Consider the following 17,380-nt stretch of genomic DNA (forward strand, 5'->3'; position numbering starts at 1 on the left):
TTAATAAACCAAAAGGAAATGGAAGGGGAAAATGACTGAAGATTAAACATTAATCTTCCTAGGGCCAAAGGCTGGCGGAAGGGCAGGAAGGGACCTGTTGCCACTGTGCGCTGCTGGCAAGGCTGGGGAGGGAGATGCAGCCCCAGGCGCTCATGGGCCCCAGGAAGGCAGGAATTGGCTGATACTTTTAATGGGACAGGATGGCCAGGCAGCAAGGCCACATCCCCACTCCATCCCAGCAGCAGGGTGCAGAAGCAGCTGCCTCCAGACCGGCTCGGAATCGCTCTTTATTATTTAAATCCATTATGTACAACAACCAAAAAATAAAAAAACGCTTTTAAATTCTCTGCAATATGAAAACTACAAGCTCTGTACATCAACTGCCATGAGTGCAAGAGTGAAGGATCACGGTCTTTGGTGACTAGCCTCGGAGCCACGTGCGGAGCCGGGACCCCAGGCCAGCAGCGCTCAGCAGCGCGGTCCCACGCTCACCGTGGAGGCATCCGCGCGCTCTGGCTGTGACCTCTTTTGGAGGAGCCGCCAGGACACAGACCATGGGAATGGGGCAGGAGGGACGGCAGGGGCCATAAGGGGACAGGGATATCCAAGTCCACAAGAAAAAGGCAGTGCTGACCGTTCCCTCCGGCGGCCACACTGGTGGGGCTCCCACCAGACCGATGTGCCCTGAGGGCTGGGCCGGGCTCCCGGCCCTGTGGCGCAGGCTGGCCCCCGACGTCCCAAAACGCCGATGGGGAGAACTGAACAACTCATGTCAAGAAGGACGACACAAAGGGGCACCTCGGCGCCGAGCCCTGGTACCCGGCGCCAGGAGTGGAGAAGCTTGCACAGTGCGGCGGGTCGGGAGACACTACTCTAACCAGACTCAGAGACACGTTTGGGCCCAAAGCAACACTGTTAAGCAGAGCTCAGCTGCTTGGCAGAGCCACGACTCACACACACGGCGAACTACTGGCTCTGGGGGTTGGGGGTCTCCTTGCAGCGCCCCAGCTCTCTGCAGTGCTGGTGCCAATGATCCAAGCAGGTGAGCAGAAAGGCCCCTCAAGGAGCCAGGGCAGCTGACCAGGGACGCAGCCCTGTCCCGCATGCTGGGAGCACCAGGGGCTAGCAGTGGGTTTCTGTGGGGCTGTGTGCTGGGTGCCACTGCTTGGCACTCACCATGCCAGAGTGCTCCAGCCTTGGCTGCAGGACCCCTAGGAGGTGGCGGGGATGCGGGGAGCAGCGGCAGGTCCTTGGCTCAGGGCCCTCTGGCCCCATCCTGGTAGTGCCCCCGGCGCTGCTGCCCTGCACCTGGCTGCTCACCTCCTCTCCCTTCAGATGCAGCTGGGGCCAGGGCCTTCCCAGGATGCACCGGCCTCTCCTGGCTTCTACCCACCTGCCTGTGCGCAGAGGCTGCTCACATGTTGGATGGGAGCTTGGGCTTCCCCGTCTCCAGCTCTGGGCTGAAGGCCACAGAGCCCTTGCAAGAGGGAGCTGCTGGCTGCCGGGCAGCGACCACTGGTGATGATGGGGTGGCTGCTCCTGCTGCAGAGCGGCTTGCTTGAACTGAGGATCCGGAAGGCATCTGCTGCGGGCGTGCTGGCTGGCTGGCAGCTCCTGGGCATGGCTTGGCGAGGAGTCCCACTACCGAGGGAGAGGAGCGGCGGGCCAGGTTCCCCACTGATTTCCTGCCCTGATGCAAGGAGCTCCCATCCACTTGCTGGGAAACCTTATGGGGCAAGGAGGGCTGGGAGGCCGAGAGGAGCCGGACGTCCTGGGTGAGCCGTCCCACTGGCAGGCCCTGGATGCTCCTGTGCTTCACCAGCTGTTGTGGCTGCATTAGAAGAGAGATGTGGGAGCCGGTGGCTCGGGACAGGCTGTAGTGGAGTGTTCGCCCTGTGGGTGGTGCCGGCTCCGAGACAGGCGATGGAGCCCCTGCTGCCTGCTGCAGCAGTGAGGTGGAAACCGAAGCACCGCGGGACTTGGAGAGCTGGGGCTGCGAGCCTGCTGGGGGCTGCTTGGCTGGCAGTGGTGGCTCCCCCTTTGGCGCTGCACGTGGCAAGGGCTGCACTCTCTGGGCCCCGCTTTCCAGGGGCGCCTGGGACTGTAGCATTGGGGAGGAAGGGGAACCAGCTGCAGGTGTCTGCAGGTGGGACTGTGGTCCTGAGGTGGAGCTGATGGAGGAGGGCCGGGAGCCCCCCAGGCTGGGCTGGGACCGGCGCACCTGCTTGGGCAACAGCGTGGCCTCGGGTGAGAGTGGGCTGGAGATGGAGGAGGGTGGCAGGAAGATGTGGGCTTGCAGGCTGTGTTGGTGAGTCAAGGCAATGGCCACATTGGTGGTGGCAGCAGCTGTCTGCAGAGGTGCGTGCACCAGTGGCTCCCAGATCACTGGCTTGCCGCTCAGCTCTCGGCCCATCGTCATCTGCTGCAGGTCCTGGATGCTGTGGGCCATGTCCTGGTCATGCTTCACAATCTGCTGGATCATCTCATTGTTCATGGGACCGGCGCTGTGCTCAGCTCGCTTGCGGAGCAGGATGGAATTCTTCTTCCCTGGGGGAGAGGCGGCAGCATCGCTGACCCAGGGAGCACCAGCTCTTGGTGGGGGGGAGGTGCTGTGTCAGGCAGGGTGATGGTGGAGAAGGGACAGCAAAACCCCAGAGGTTTGCTGAAGGGAAGTAAGGTCCTTGGCGGGAGGGGGGGGAAATCAGGGCACAGTGGTGGTGAGAGAAGCTGGGGCAGAAGAGGGGCATCCTGACTCCTTGCCCTGCCCAAACAGCAGGGGCTGCCCTGGCTGCTGCCATGTGGCTGCATGGCTCCAGCCTGGGGGTGCTGGCCCCGGTCCTGCTCATCCCCAGTAGGCGAAGGAGGGTGAAGACGGGCAGTGACAGTGCAAATTTGGGGGGTGGCAGCCTGGGGCTGCTCCTCACCTATGCGGTCCAGCCGGTCCATGGCCACGGTCTCAAAGGCCCTGCGCATCATAGGGTATTCCTCCAGCACCTCGTTGAAATTGTCCACCGACAGGGAGTAGAGGCGGCAGTAGGTGTCAGCCCGTACACTGGCTGTCCGCCGGCCCCGCGTCAGCAGGCAGATTTCTGCAGGGACATGGATTTGGGCATCAAGGCTGTGGAGCTGTTCACCCCTTCCCAACAACCCACCCAGGAAGGGCAGCCTCCTTGGCTGCCAGGCACAGGGCAGAGTATGGCTCCAGAGGAGGTCCAGGAGGCCTGCACCAGGCATAGCCCTCTGCTCCTGCTTTGGGCCATAGAGATACTCCTGGGCTTGCAACTGCTCCTGCCCTGGAATCTCTTTCCTCCCTGCTCTCCAGGCCCCCAGCCCAGCCTCACCCCCAAAGTAGGAGCCATCGGACAGCTTTGTCTCCTTGTTGCCCTTGGTGAGGATGCTGACCACCCCATGCTGGATGAAGTACATCTTTTTGCCCACAGTGCCCTCGCGGATGATGAAGTCCCCAGGCTGGAAGACCTCAAAGCGCAGCTTGGTCAGCATGGCTGTCACAAAGTTCGGGTCTGCATTGGCGAACAGGGGCATGTTGGCCACCAGGTTGCGGCAGTTGAAGTTGATGATCTCCTGCGGGGGCGAAGGGCAGGTGAGCAGAGACATCGCCTAGCCCAGCCTCAGCAAGCACTGGCCCCTGACCCGAGGGTACCTGCCCATACCTCCTTGAGTGGCTCACTGAGCTCCCCAAGGATGTTCTCCTCATCGAACATCTTGCCCTGGTAGCGGTGCTCGTAGTACTCATGGATTCGCTGGCGCGTGTCCCCAGGCAGCTTGTGGAAGGACATGTACTGCTCCACTTGCTTGTACTGTGGGATGGGACAGAGCCATGCGGGGCAGGTTGGAACAAGCTGGCACTGCTGGGCTCCAGGGTGGGGAGGAGTAGGCGCCACTGGCACCAAGGGTCCCAGGGCAGTGGCTGGGGCCTTGCCACCTCTCCCAGGACATGCCCCAAGAGCACAAATGGGGTGTCTCTACCCCAGCAGGAGTCTGGCTTCCCCAGTTCCACGACAGAGATGGGTCAGGAGCCTGTAGGGCAGCACAGCCTGCTTGGAGCTGGGCCCAGTGCCTTCCAGCACTTGGGTGTTCTCCACATCACCCACTGACCTTCTCCTGATACTGGCGCCGTGATGAGTCGAGCGACTGGATGAGGGCGGTGGCATGGCCGATGAACATGGCATAGCAGGTGGCCCCCACGATCATGCTCAGCATCGTGAGCCAGACGTCGGTCATTCCCTCAGGCGCCTGCTGGCCGTAGCCAATGCACAGCATGTGGCTCATGGCCTTGAACAGGGCGTGCGAGTACTGCTTTCCCCAGGAGTCATTCTGGAAAGGAGGGAACAGTGGTGCTGGTGGAGGCCAGTGGAAAGAGCTGCTGGACTGGACCTCCCTGGCTACCTCTCCCAAGTTGAGGTTTCCCAGAGCTTCCAAGGGGCCAAAATGTATCTGCCGCACATGACACCCAAGGGCAATCATTGCCCCTGCCCAAGCCCCTTGGTCCTAACCACAGGTAGACAGGGCCAAAAGTCCCTTCTGGTGCCCCTGCTGGGGACCACGGCTCCAGGCCCCCCCAGGACTTACCACCATGTGGTTAATAGAGACCCAGCAATCCTCGGGGAAGTCTTGCAGCATGGGCACCAGGAACTGGAGGCAGCCGTCCCAGTGGCACAGCAGCAGCATCATACCAATGAGGTTGAAGATCCTCACCACGGCACTGGCCAGGTCATACGTCATATGGAAGATCTGAGGAAGAGGCAAGAGCAGAAATACAGAGAGCACCTCGCATAGCAGCTGTGAGAGGAGAGGGTCTGAAAAGGTCTCTTTGCCCAGTACAGCCCCCCGAGATCCCTCTTCCAGCCAGCTGTATCACACAGTTGGGGATCCCTGGCTCCCTCTTGACCCTGAGCAGGGGCTTTAAACCCCTAAAGAGTCCCCAGACCTCTCCTGAGCACCTCACCTCCTCCCACTGGTGGATGTAGCGGATTAGACGTGAGAGGCGCAGCAGGCGCAGCAGGCTGAGGATCTTGGTGAAGCGGACAATGCGTAAGGCCCTGGCCGTCTTGTAGACATCTGAGTCCATCTGAGTCTCCAGGTCAACAATGAGGAAGATGTAGTCAACAGGGATGGAGGAGATGAAGTCGACCAGGAACCAGCTCTTCAGGTACTTCATTTTGATGGTGTGTGGGTCAAGGATGATTTCTGTGTTGTCCTCCACCACAATGCCAGTCCGGAAGTTCAGTACCAGGTCAGCCAAGAAGAATGTGTCCGAAAGCACATTGAAAACAATCCAGGGAGGGGTGTTCTCATCCTTGAAGAAGGTGATGCCCACAGGCAGGATGATCAAATTCCCCACCATGAGGAGCAGCATGATGAGGTCCCAATAAAACCTGCCAGGGAGGGACAGGGCAGGGAGCAGGGGACAGAGCAGCACCAGGAGAAGCAAGAAGAAAAAGGAAACAGCCAGTTAGAAAGCAAACCCCAGACCAAAGTTAGAGTCCAGCACACTGCCAGGAGACATGTGCTCTGGACATGTGCACACAGATGTGACCAGGACCCTCATGCTCAGCTGGGAGACAAGGTGCATGTGCGTGCAAAGAGAAGCTACTCTGCAGTGGCTCCTGAGACACATCTGGAGCAGGGGACAGGAGTCTGTGGGGGCATCATCACCCTGTGGGCATGGGAACAGGGGGCTGTTTCTCCAAGAGTTCACAGGGATAGCACTAGGAGCTTGACTATCACGCCTCCCTCTTCCTCTGGCACAACGATGCCTGCATGCATCTGCCCTCTCCACCAGAAACTTGACATCTGCCCTGTGGGAAACTCAGGGAGAGCCTGGACTTTACTTTCCAGTGCTCCCTGCTAGCAGCTGCCTCCCTGGGCTGGCTTAGTGGGTTTTAGAATAAACTTTGCTGGTTATGCAAGCTGAGAGCCCCAGGATGGCAGAGGGGATTGGGGCTGGTGGGTGCTGCAGGGGTGATGGGTGCTGCACTGTAGGTGAGTCCAGTGGTGCCTGGCGCTGTCAGGATCGTGTCTTTGTGTCAGTGAGGGGTGAGAGATGGAGAGTGAGCTGGTGCGGGGCAGAGGACATAGGCTGCCTGCTGCCTGGTCCTGGCAGTTCTGCATGCTCTAGGCCTGCAGGACCACATCTGTTCCCTTGCCCTATGAGTGGCCATGCTGAGAGGCTTTGAAAGCAAAGGTAAGAGACACCAGGCAGCAGCTGGTTAAAGTCTGACTATGCCCTGACATTCAGCGTGCCTATCCACAGGCAGTCGTGGCTGGGGTGGTTTCCTTTCTCACACTGACATGTGGCCCTTGCTTGCAAGGCCACCAAGACTAAGTAGGCTCCCAGTTGCATGACTCTCAGTGAGTGCCTGGAAAAGAGGGTCCAGCAGATGCCCTGCTTGGTCCCAGCCATGCACAGCCTGTCTGTGGCTCTGGGTTATAGTTGCATTTCCAAGGGTGACCCAGGACCAACCATTAATGACCCATGGACCTAAACAGGTCTTTGCATGTGAAGAGAAATGTGAATATTTCAGGTACTGCATCCTCTGCATGCACAGAAGTGGCGTCGCTGGGGTTGGGGCAAAAGGAAGATCTGGGGCTGCTCATGGTGCAGGCAGGGGCCAGTGTCAGCTTGCAGCCATGTTAGACTTAGGCCCTTATGTGGTGACAGGGCCAGGAAGGCAAGGGAGGATAAGTCAGCACCATGTGAGGCTTGTCTGTGTCCCAACCTCCTGGGTGGGAAGGAGAGGGCACTGGAGCTCCCCAGGGAGCAAGGCTGAGGAGACAAGGGAGCTCTTTGGAGAATGACAACGTTCACCACAATCAGCTCCTCCATGGCTGGCGCCTGATCACACTTGATGCGATGGGCAAGAAGACACCAGCCAGGCAGAAGGCATCCAGAAGAGCCAAGGCCTCCTGCATCCCTGTGTCTGCGCTGGCAAAGACAGGGAAACATCTGAGAGACCCTGTCAGCTGCCTGAACCCACTGTGAGCTCCTGGTTCAGGTTCAGGCTTAAGCTCTTTAGGGCAGGCCCAATCCTTTGCTCAGTGTTACGCGGAATGCCCGGGGCCCCTGATCTCTGTGGCCTTTATGTGTATCCCAGTAATGCAGCGATAAACGCCAGTGTAATCCAGACAGCTGTCTGCCTGCCAGCTCGCTCTGTGTCACCTTCAGTGCACCGCGTCGGCCACCGAGCGTGCTGGCCCGAGCTCCTCGGGAGGGACCTACCTGTAGGAGCTGTAGGTCCCTCTCGGAGCTCGGGTCGGCACACTCGGGGCCGGCGCCAGCAACCCGTGTGGAGGGCGGTGTGCTGGGGATGAAGGCCGAGGCCGCTTTGCCCCCCGCCGAGAAACCCCCCACCAGCCCCCACGACAGCGCGGTCCTCTCGCATCGCCCAGTGCCGGCGGCGCGATTCCCCGGGGAGGCGCCGGGGCCGCGCGCGCTGCCCCGACGGCGCCGGGAGCGGCGCTCAGCACCAGGGACAGCGCCGGAACGGCGGGGCGCGGCGGGGGCCGGCGGGGCGCGGCGGGGGCGGCGGCCCCGGTGCTCCCGGCGCTCCCACCTGAAGTCGCTGTAGGGGTGGATGATCCAGAAACCGGCCGACTTGACCCGCTGCTGCTCGATCTCCACCGCCTTGTGGCTGCCGAACATGCGCAGCGAGAACTTGTTCACGGCGGGCTGCAGCAGGGCCCCCAGCTGCCGCCGCACGAAGGCGCCCGCCGCCGCGCCCGCCTCCTCGCCCTCCGCAACGATCGCCTCCGCCGCCGCCGCCCCGGCGGGCGAACCCGCCGCCTCTCCGTCCAGCACCGGCGGCTTCTCGCGCGGTTCAGGGCTCGGCGCCCGCCGCGGCTCCCCGCCCGGCTCCGCGGCCATGCCGCCGCCGCTGCCTCACGTTTCCTTCAAACGCCCTTGCCCGGGCGCGCCGCCCGCCGCCCCGCCGCACATAACCGGCGCGGCGGGCGCTCGGTGCCCGGCCGCGCCCGACCGCCGGCGCCCGCCTGTTGCGCACGGCGCGGCCCGCAGCGGCGGCAGCGTGGGAGCGGCGGCGGGAGGCGGCGGCGGGAGGCGGCGGCAGCGGCGGCGGCGGCGGCACCGGCGGGGCGCCCGGTGGCCACCGCCGGCACCGCGCCCCCGGGAGCCCCGCCCAGGCGCGGCGGGGGGCGGGACTCCGCCCGCGGGGGGCGGGGCGAGCAGCGCGCAGGCGCGCCGCGCCGCGTGACGCACCGCCTGCGTGCGTGCGTGCGCGCGCCAGTGCGTGCGCGGCTCCGCGGCGGGAGCAGGCGGGGGCGCGCGCGCGGCCTGGCCGGGACCCGGATCGGCGGCGCGGCGCGGCGGCGGCGAGCGGAGCCAGAAGAGGGCCCGGGATCCCCGGGGGCCCACGGCCGCCATCACGGACTTCCTGTGGGACAAGCGCACCGGGCTGGCTGCGAGGACGGTGCGGTGCGGGGCGAAGTGGGGCGGGGCAGAGGCCAGGCCGCGGCGGTCGCCTCCGTGGCTGGCGGGCGCGGCCCCGCCGCCGTGCCGGGCCCGGGACTCCCCCATGAGGCCGCGGCTCGAGCGCCGGTGGGGCAAGCCTGGACGGCTGGAGGAGGCCACGGCCGGCGGCGGGACGCCCGCAGCGAGGAGGCCGCGGGGCCGCCGTCCGTCCCTGCAGGCCCGGTGGGTCCCCGCGGGCGGGTCCCGGTGCTCAGCTCCCTGGCAGGCCCTGGTGCTTCCGGTCGCGATGCGACCCCGTGCCCGGAGCGGGCCGCCCCCGGCGGCCCCGCATGCTGCCCCCCCTCCCCCCCCCGCTGCGCTGCCGTCGGCCCCCGAGGCGCCCCGGTGCGGCCTCCACCGCCTCGTACAGCGGCTGCCCGGCGGCTGGAGCGCTGCCAGCACTGCCTTGCAGCGCCGGTGTTAATTAAAGGCCGTAGCTCCTCGGCCGTGCTGTGCTCGCAGTGGGTGCAGCCGCCTTTAAAGCTGTCCTGGCTGCGTCGTTGAGTGCGTTCACCAGCTGCCTGGCCCTGGCCCCAAGCAGGCCTGGCTCTGCTCTCAAAGCTGAGGCTTGATCACCTACTAGGAGTATCTGCTGCCCTGTCGCCCTATCAGCAGCAGCAATTTTGTGCAGGTAGCCCTACCTGCAACATTAGTGTAGATGTGCATGTAGGGAATTGGGCAGGTGTGTGAATGTACCTTGTAGGGAAGAAAGGCCCAGTGGGAGCTCTGCAGACAAAAGGAGCTTTGGCTTCTTACCTACGGAGGCCAGGTAACTTTAGCTGCTTAATGCTTCAGGCCCAGAGTATGTGCAGGTAATGTCTTACAGGTAGCTCGAGTGAGCAGGGTCCTAGGAAATGAAATGCCAGATGATCGCACCTTGATGTTTGATCTTACTGAGGAATTTCATCTCCATTCTAGAATTTAATATCCCATGTGGGAGACAGAATTGAGTATTCCCTCCCTCTGAGATAGGGTCTTTGAGGCTTAACTAACAGATCTCTGGACACGTAAAGGGCATTTTTCCTGCTTGGATCCTGCAGAGCCCCCTCTGCACTGAGGAGCTTAGATGTTGCTTTGCTCAGCCCTAAACCAGAGACCTCTCTTCAAGAGTTGCCTGCTTTGGTGTCTCCAATACCAGTGCAAAGACTTAAGGCCAAGCACCACCAATATACTGAGCTTCATTTCACCATCCTTCGGTTTTCCTTGTTTTCCTTTTCTCTTTCCTGATGTATATCTGTTTGGGGAGCATTTGGTTGAAAGAAAGGAGATGGAAGCATCAGAAGTGCAGGTATGCTTCTGGAGCTGTGGCCAGCAAAGACTTTGGGGTAGGAGCTGAGGAGAGGAACGTCACCTGGAAAACAGAACTGCAGTGAACACAGACTGTGTGGGACAGTTGCATCTCCTCTAGTATGAGATTCTGAGACCTCCCAAAAGTTTGGCACGGAGGGGACAAACACAGCCATGCTGCTGATTGCCTCTCTCTCTTTTCCCTAGCAGCGTGTACAGCCAGCGAACTGTTTTCTCTCATTTGCAATTGCTTTGTGGTCATAACCTTCTGTTGTTCCTGCAGATGCCTCACTCTAGAAGGTACCGCTCGTCGGAGCGCAGCAGCCGGGGCAGCTATCATGAGCGTTACAGAAGTCGCAAACACAAGAGGCGGCGGACGCGGTCTCGATCTAGCAGCAGTGAGCGTGATCGTCGGCACCGTCGGGAAGACAGTTACCACGTTCGGTCCAGGAGGTGAGTCCGCAGAGACAAGTGGGGAGCACGGGCTGTGCTGTTTCTCTGACTAGGTTAGAAGCAGATAGGGACAGCTCAACTTCTGGTAGTTGGATGGCCCATGCCCCGTTTTGGAGGCACTAGCCCATCAGTGTTGCTGCAGGTAACCTAATGAAAGTGCAGATGCAGTTGGCACCTGGAAGAGTGCAAACACTCCTTTTCAGTTCAGGCTCCCATAGATTTGCCAAAGCCACCCTGCTCTTTGTCTTTACACAGTTTAGTAGAGCCTGACTGGTGCTTGACAGATTTGTTTGCTCTGAGCTGCAGCTTCTCAGCTGTATTCCTAATCAAATTCACTTGGTTGCTCCCCTTTCCTAGTTATGATGACCACTCAGCAGACAGGAGGGCCTATGACCGGCGTTACTGTGATAGCTACCGGCGGAACGATTACAGCCGTGAGCGAGGGGAAGCCTACTATGATCCTGAATATCGTCATTCTTACGAGTACCGACGTTCTCGGGACCGTGAGGGCAGCTACCGCAGCTGCAAAAGCAGCCGGCGTAAGCACAGGCGGAGACGGCGCCGCAGCCGGTCCTTTAGTCGCTCCTCATCGGTGAGTATCCCACTGTACTGTGCCTCCCCTGTAACCTTTCTCTCCCAGGTGGCGAGCTGGGTAAGTAGAAAACTCACTTTCTAACTTTCTCTCAGACTCAGCTTGAGAAATGCATAGAAAACCTGTGATGCAGGCAGCAGTTCCTGTCTGCCATCCTGATGCGCCTCAGCAGTGACTGTCCTGTGCTAGATAGGCACAGGCAGCTCAAACCCTGTCTTATAGTGTTAGGCATTCTGTGAAAGCAGTGCAGGCAGGACATGTATGCCTTGCAAGGCTGACCTGTCCCTCGGGGGGGAAGTGTGTGTGTGGGGGGAATGCTGCAATCCTCAGCTCCTTTATCCCCACAAATTGCTGCTTTTGTTCTGTGGTACTTATTAAAGAGCTGCCTAGGAACCCCAGCCAGTCTTTATGTTGATACAAAGACAAACAGTCTTCGAGGTTTGTACAGTACATGTTCAGAGGATCCTGATCCCCAAGAGCACAGTCTGCCTGTGGCAGGTAGTCTGGTCCCTGCAGCCCTTGGTGGCTGTGCATCCCTATTCCGGGCCTGTCTTCTGCAGCAGAAAGCCCCATCTCTCTGTGGGTTAGTTTCTGTGTCAGAGCAGGATCCTTTTGGGTGGGCCCAGCTTGGGATGTTGTGCAAGGAGCTTTGCCAAAGGGCTGTAGCTTATGGACTGGTCAGTTCAGATGGAGGCAGCAACCATCTCAGGCTCTTCCCAGCGGTGTCCCTGGCTTTCTCTTCTCATCTGTTCTGCTGTTCACCTTCCACTTCTGTTAGACCCCAGACACGTTCTCTGCTCTGTGTGTGGAGCTCTCAGTGTTGTCTGGTCTGTTCTGACTGTATGTCCAGGGACAGGATTGGGGGCTGGGTTAGGGTCCCAAGTCTGCTGGCTGGTTGCTCCCAAGTGTGGGGATACTTAGCTGAAGAACTGAAAGCAGTTTTCTCTTCTCTGGCGTAAATCTCTTACATGACTCATCCCAGGCTGTCACTGTTCCCTGTTGGGCCTCTGCTTCTCTCCTGGAAGTTAGCTTTTCCAGGACAAGCTTCTTTGGGGGAGGGTCTAGGAAGAAGTCACATCTGCCCCCAGGCAGTTACTTGTGAGGTCTCTCTGGTTCTGGATGGATCGTTGTGCAAGAATTGCTTCTGAAATCTCTGAATTCATCTTTCTCTGAGTGTTGGGGCTGGGGGAAACTATAGAGGGAGGTTGTTGTAATGGGATGGGGAGTGTCTGTGTGGGGCAGTCTGGCCCTTTGCTTGTGAAGGACTTCCCAGCACCTGCCTCCTGCTGCTTTTCCTCAGTGGCTGATGTGGGGCTGAAGTGAGCCTCTCCCGTGGTCACTGACTGCCTGGCGGCAGAGTTGTACTTCAGCGTGCTCTTTGGCATTGATCCAGGACCTGAATGCCAGTGCTGTTGCTGTTCCTCTCCAAACCCCTGTAGAAGCAAGAGCAGCTGGCTCCTTCCACTGCCCCTCTGCTAGCCCTTGTTCTGGCCATCTCTGCTCTCACACTGGTTCGGGTGGGGCTATTTGTAGGTTTTTTCTTTTTTTCTTTTTTTTTTTTTATTTTTTTGCTACAACGAAAAGCAAACTGTTTTTTTCTTTTCTGAGCTAGTGTGTTGTATCTTGACATGTTCCCTTGCAATATCCCTATCGTTATATATTCCTCTGTGCCGTATGAATTGGCTGGGAATCTCCTCCTGCAACCCCTCCTCAAACAACCATGTGAATTTCCAAACCAACCAATGCGTGACGCTGGCTGCTGCGCTGGTTTGAAAATCTGATTGGTGAATGATGAATTCCCTGTCTGCCTGGGCCAGCAGCGGAGTCGACAGAGCAGCAGAAGGGCCAAGAGTGTGGAGGACGACGACGAGGGGCATCTGATCTATCGCGTCGGCGACTGGCTACAAGAAAGATGTACAGCCAAATCGTAACATAATTTAGCTCTCTAGTTAAGCTCCCATCGCAGTCGCAGATCTGTCTTATCTTTCTGTTTCATTTTATTTTCATTGTTTATTAAAGAGAAACCCTCTCCTTTTCCTTCCCCCTTTGTTAAAGCTACGTTTATATTTTGTATTGTTACTGAAGTGCCAGGGAACTAGGCAGTTGCCTTATGCAGCCGGTGTCAGCCTTCCGCTGCTCCGGTCTCTCAAGCTGTGTGCAGGTTAGGTGTTGCAATGCATTCTCCTCTGCCTTGTGTATGCACTGCATCCAGGTTATGCTCACTCTCTCATGTTCCTTTCTCTTTTTCTCTCCCTCCCAGATGAGATTATTAGCACTTTAGGAGAAGGCACGTTTGGCAGAGTGGTGCAATGCATAGATCACCGGAGGTATGCTTGCTTGCGGGTCTGGCACTGGGGCAGGGAGGGACATGGTGGAGAAGAAAAAGAGCGCACCTGGTGAAATAGATTTTTCTTGTTTAAGGTGGGAACATGGGGGTGGAAATGAGTCTCTTTGTTTCCAGTATTCTCATGCAGGACCAGGCATCCATCCTATTGGGTCACCCACGGAGAATGTGTTGGAGAGGGGCTAGGGGGGAACCTCAGGGCTGTCTATAGTGAAGTAAAGGGCATTGTTTTGGTGGACATTGTTTACCCCCTTAATAAGGGCCCTCTCCTGGCTTGAACAATAACGATAGAAGGCTGTGCTGCACAAATCTTTGCAGGACAAGGCTGTTCCAGAAATTCTGTTTTGTGGGGTGCAGGTTTCTCTGACCTGACTCAAAATGATCTTGCGCTTGCCTCCTGCCTCTCCCCAGGGGTGGTGCACGTGTTGCCCTGAAAATCATTAAAAATGTGGAAAAGTACAAAGAGGCTGCCCGACTGGAAATCAACGTGTTGGAGAAAATCAATGAGAAGGATCCTGAAAACAAGAAGTGAGTATGCTCTGTGTGACAAAATGGAGAGGAAAGCACTATTTTAGCACAGTCACAACGATGAGAGGAGAGGTGCTTCATATTGTATGACAATATTCATCTGTGGCTGTGTTTTGGAGGGCATGTTGGCTTGCTGTGGGATGTGAACTGAGGAAGACCAAGCCTTGTGCAGAGTTAACCATGCTGTGAGTGGTGCATGCAGAGCTGTACCTAATCGGAATTTTTCTCTCAGCCTTTGTGTCAGGATGTTTGACTGGTTTGACTACCATGGCCACATGTGCATCTCTTTTGAACTGCTGGGGCTTAGCACCTTTGATTTCCTGAAGGACAACAACTATCTGCCTTATCCCATCCACCAAGTACGGCACATGGCCTACCAGGTGTGCCAGGCTGTGAAGTGTAAGTGTCCACTGCTCTTCTCTCTGCTATTCCTTAACTGACATGGATGTCTGTGTGGCTCCCAGCTTCTGTGCCTGTGCTGCAACTGGTGGCCCAAAGCAGCAAGCTTTCACTGGGGTGCTGCTGTGCAGATTCTGAGACTGAGCCTTCCTGCCAGTCCGGTGGGGAAGCGTGCTTGGAGTGAATCCTTTTTCTTTACCTGATTGTACTGTTTCTGATGCGTATGGCCTGGTAGAGATCAGGGCACTCCAGCTTCCACTCCCTTGTACCTTCTGGCAATCAGTGTGATAAATGTTTGTGCTTCTGTCTAAGGGCATCTTAGGCTAGCCTGACCATTTACACCCAGCTCTAAATGTGGACTAAACTTGTGCCAGTATGAGCAGACTGAATAAGTGATGCTCACTCATTGGGTGTATGCAGCCTAGCTTTGTTTGTGTACGTTGACCCTGACTTTTTTGCGTCCTCAGTTCTGCATGACAATAAACTCACTCACACTGACCTCAAACCTGAGAACATCCTCTTTTTGAACTCGGACTACGAACTTACCTATAACCTGGAAAAGGTAACAGAACTGTCTTGCTTTTTGAAGTCTGCTGTTAGGTTGTTTGGTATCCCTGACCTTATCAACATATGGGTGGAGTTAGAATGTGGCCCCAGGAGACACAGGGTTGGACTGATTACATTCATGCATTGGTTCAGGATCTATATTGTGTGTGAACTGCCTGCATATTCTATAAGTAAGCTATAGAAACCTCGAATTTATCTGGGTGATGGTGTGAGTGTCTTTGGGGGCTGTGCTGAACATTGGAGAGTGGATGCCAGCCCTAAAGATGCCTTCCAAAGCAGACCACTCCTGTGAAGCCCCAGCTGTGTAACAGGCTAAGCCCACAGTGTGAAACTCCTCAGTAACTGGTATCACCTTCCCTCTCAAAGAAGCGAGATGAGCGGAGTGTGAAGAGCACAGCTATCAGAGTGGTGGACTTTGGCAGTGCCACATTTGATCATGAGCATCACAGCACGATTGTCTCTACCAGGCATTACCGGGCCCCAGAAGTCATACTGGGTAGGTACCACAGGCTTGGCCTGCCTGTAGAGGCAGGCATGTGCCTTGAAGCCATTAGGCACAGCCTGCTGGGTTAAGAACCATTTGCCCCATGTTGTTCAGTAGGTGTCCTGGGCTTAACCTTGGGAGATGAGAAGTGCTTTACCTTGAATGTGCTCTACAGTGTTATTTTCTGGGAGTGCCAACAACTAATCACTCAATATCTTGGCATCATCAGCAGCTGGACTGTATACTGCCACCAGAGTATCATGAGCCTGGCTGGAATGGGAATTCTTTTTTCAGCTGCTTATTTGTGCTTTATTATTATCATTTATTTATTTATTTATTTATTTATAACAAATAAAGGGAAGGGAGAGAAATCTGGAATCTTGGGCAATACCTGATCTTTTCTTTAAAAACCCTTTGTCTTTTAGAACTTGGCTGGAGCCAGCCTTGTGATGTGTGGAGCATTGGCTGCATCATCTTTGAGTATTATGTGGGTTTCACCCTGTTTCAGGTGAGAACTGTATGCTGTGTGACCACCTCACAGCTAATGGAAGAAGAATCCTGGCTGTCTCAGTACAGCCTGGGACCCCTGGAGTTCCCTCTATCACTGCAGATTGTTAGTGAATGCCCTAGGTGTTGGCCAGCAAGGGATTCTGAATTAGGGGAATACTCAGGGCTGGAGGTAAAACTACTGAAACCTGTTCCATGCACCTCCTCTTTACACTTATTTCCTTCAGACACATGACAACCGAGAGCACTTGGCCATGATGGAGAGGATCTTGGGGCCAATTCCTTCTCGTATGATCCGGAAGACCAGGTGAGCAAGGCTGGCTGGGCACTGCAGGCTTGCCTTCTCTTTCTTGCTTCACATGTAGTGGCTCTCTTTGAGGGATCAAGCTTTGAAGCAGCCTTTGGAGTCACTCATCCATGCTATTGCAGTGTCCTGTGTACTCCTACAGAGTGATGCCAGGGCTGGTGTGCTGCTATTGCTGCAGGCTGCTTTGTGCTTGGTCCTTTCTGCTGTAACCTGTTGCCACCTCTTCTGACAGGAAACAGAAATATTTTTACCATGGCCGCCTGGACTGGGATGAGAATACCTCTGCTGGCCGTTACGTCAGGGAAAACTGCAAGCCACTACGGGTAAGGTGGGGCGGGCAGGAGCACCTAGTTGGTTTATGTTTTTCTCGTTGAAGAATTTTTCAATTCTTGCCCCTGTTCCTGATGATTTTTCACATGGGCAAGCGTGGGCCACTGAAAGGGCTCAGACCGGTATCTTCTAGGAGTCTTGGCTGTCCCAGATGTAAACTGGGAAGATGGCAGCATCCTGAATTTAATCTGAAGGGCATGAGGAGACTTCAGGAAATGCTTGGGAAAGAGGAGGGTGCATGTGAAACTTTGTAGGTCCACACTTGTTAAGGTGCCCTGCAGTTCAGGTTTAGCACCAGTGAGGGTCCAAGCAAACCACTCTTCTAACTTAACCATTCACCCCAGTGAGTGTACTGTGACCTGGACAGAGCATGGTGTTCTTTGCCCTGACCTCTCCCCTCTATCTCCCCAGAGATACCTTACTTCTGAGGCTGAGGATCATCACCGCCTCTTTGACCTCATTGAGAGCATGCTGGAGTACGAGCCGTCCAAGCGCATCACCCTGGCTGAGGCCCTCAAGCACCCGTTCTTTGACATGCTGGAAATGGAACCAAGTACAAAAATGTGGGACTCTAGCCGGGACATCAGCCGGTGATGCCACAGGTGCCAGCCTGCCCTCAGATTCTAGCCCCCGTGGAGGCCTGTGTGATTTCTATTCAGACACTTGGTGCTTTTTTTTATACATAAAAGAACTCCCTCCCATTTGTAAAGGTGTTAATATGTGAGATACTGTAAATACCCCATATTCTATATCAGCCTCTGAGCACCATAGGCCCAACCTCCTGCTGTTGCTGCTGCCATTATCCCAAGGCGAGGGGGCCTCTATGTCCATACTGTAAATACCTCTGTTCATGTGTTGCTTTGTCTCTTGTTTTTCCTGCCTTTCTCAGTGTAAATACTCCAGGACTCTCAGCTCTCTGTAGCTTATGTTTCCTTGTAAGTTATGAAACTGGTGGGATTGCATGGGAATTATTTTTTGGATCAATGTCATAGCCCATCCCCACACCAGAGTTTTATAAGAATTTTGTACAGTCTTTGTGAAAAATAAATATGAAGTGAATAAACCTTCTGGTCTGTGGTTGGACCAGCAGAAGG

General features: G+C 56.6%; 2 protein-coding genes across 3 annotated transcripts; one reads left to right on the top strand and one right to left on the bottom strand.

The window, feature by feature from the left end:
- Positions 1 to 275: 275 nt before the first annotated feature.
- Positions 276 to 8,401, bottom strand: HCN3 (hyperpolarization activated cyclic nucleotide gated potassium channel 3). Its single transcript, XM_062597583.1, has 9 exons — positions 8,312 to 8,401; positions 7,575 to 7,873; positions 4,967 to 5,396; positions 4,591 to 4,752; positions 4,117 to 4,335; positions 3,672 to 3,818; positions 3,342 to 3,582; positions 2,925 to 3,089; positions 276 to 2,547 (listed from the first exon to the last, which is right to left on the bottom strand). Exons 1-9 carry the CDS (start codon positions 8,399 to 8,401, stop codon positions 1,415 to 1,417), a joined length of 2,886 nt encoding a protein of 961 aa, XP_062453567.1. The 3' UTR covers positions 276 to 1,414.
- On the top strand, positions 8,330 to 17,349 carry CLK2 (CDC like kinase 2). Of its 2 annotated transcripts, none has more exons than XM_062597678.1 (13): positions 8,330 to 8,447; positions 10,059 to 10,228; positions 10,586 to 10,820; positions 12,638 to 12,734; positions 13,081 to 13,147; positions 13,576 to 13,692; positions 13,925 to 14,091; positions 14,559 to 14,653; positions 15,025 to 15,154; positions 15,568 to 15,650; positions 15,877 to 15,956; positions 16,189 to 16,279; positions 16,698 to 17,349. In XM_062597678.1, the coding sequence occupies exons 2-13, from the start codon at positions 10,059 to 10,061 to the stop codon at positions 16,878 to 16,880; spliced, it is 1,515 nt and encodes a 504-aa protein (XP_062453662.1). In that variant the 5' UTR covers positions 8,330 to 8,447; the 3' UTR covers positions 16,881 to 17,349. The 2 variants fall into 2 exon arrangements, with proteins under 2 accessions (XP_062453662.1, XP_062453663.1); XM_062597679.1 differs by having other exon boundaries at positions 12,641 to 12,734.
- Positions 17,350 to 17,380: the final 31 nt, after the last annotated feature.

The sequence above is a fragment of the Rhea pennata genome, chromosome 31 (genome assembly GCF_028389875.1).
Source record: "Rhea pennata isolate bPtePen1 chromosome 31, bPtePen1.pri, whole genome shotgun sequence".
NCBI lineage: Eukaryota > Metazoa > Chordata > Aves > Rheiformes > Rheidae > Rhea > Rhea pennata.

Excerpts from the sequence above, each read along its gene's own strand:
- HCN3 (XM_062597583.1), bottom strand. The coding sequence starts at position 8,401 with ATGGCGGCCGTGGGCCCCCGGGGATCCCGGGCCCTCTTCTGGCTCCGC. Across the intron at positions 3,819-4,116 it reads GGCGCCAGTATCAGGAGAAG|TACAAGCAAGTGGAGCAGTA; the intron begins GTCAGTGGGTGA and ends CCCATCCCACAG. Across the intron at positions 3,583-3,671 it reads TCAGTGAGCCACTCAAGGAG|GAGATCATCAACTTCAACTG; the intron begins GTATGGGCAGGT and ends TCGCCCCCGCAG.
- CLK2 (XM_062597678.1), top strand. The coding sequence starts at position 10,059 with ATGCCTCACTCTAGAAGGTACCGCTCGTCGGAGCGCAGCAGCCGGGGC. Across the intron at positions 10,229-10,585 it reads TACCACGTTCGGTCCAGGAG|TTATGATGACCACTCAGCAG; the intron begins GTGAGTCCGCAG and ends CCCCTTTCCTAG. Across the intron at positions 10,821-12,637 it reads CCTTTAGTCGCTCCTCATCG|CAGCGGAGTCGACAGAGCAG; the intron begins GTGAGTATCCCA and ends TGCCTGGGCCAG.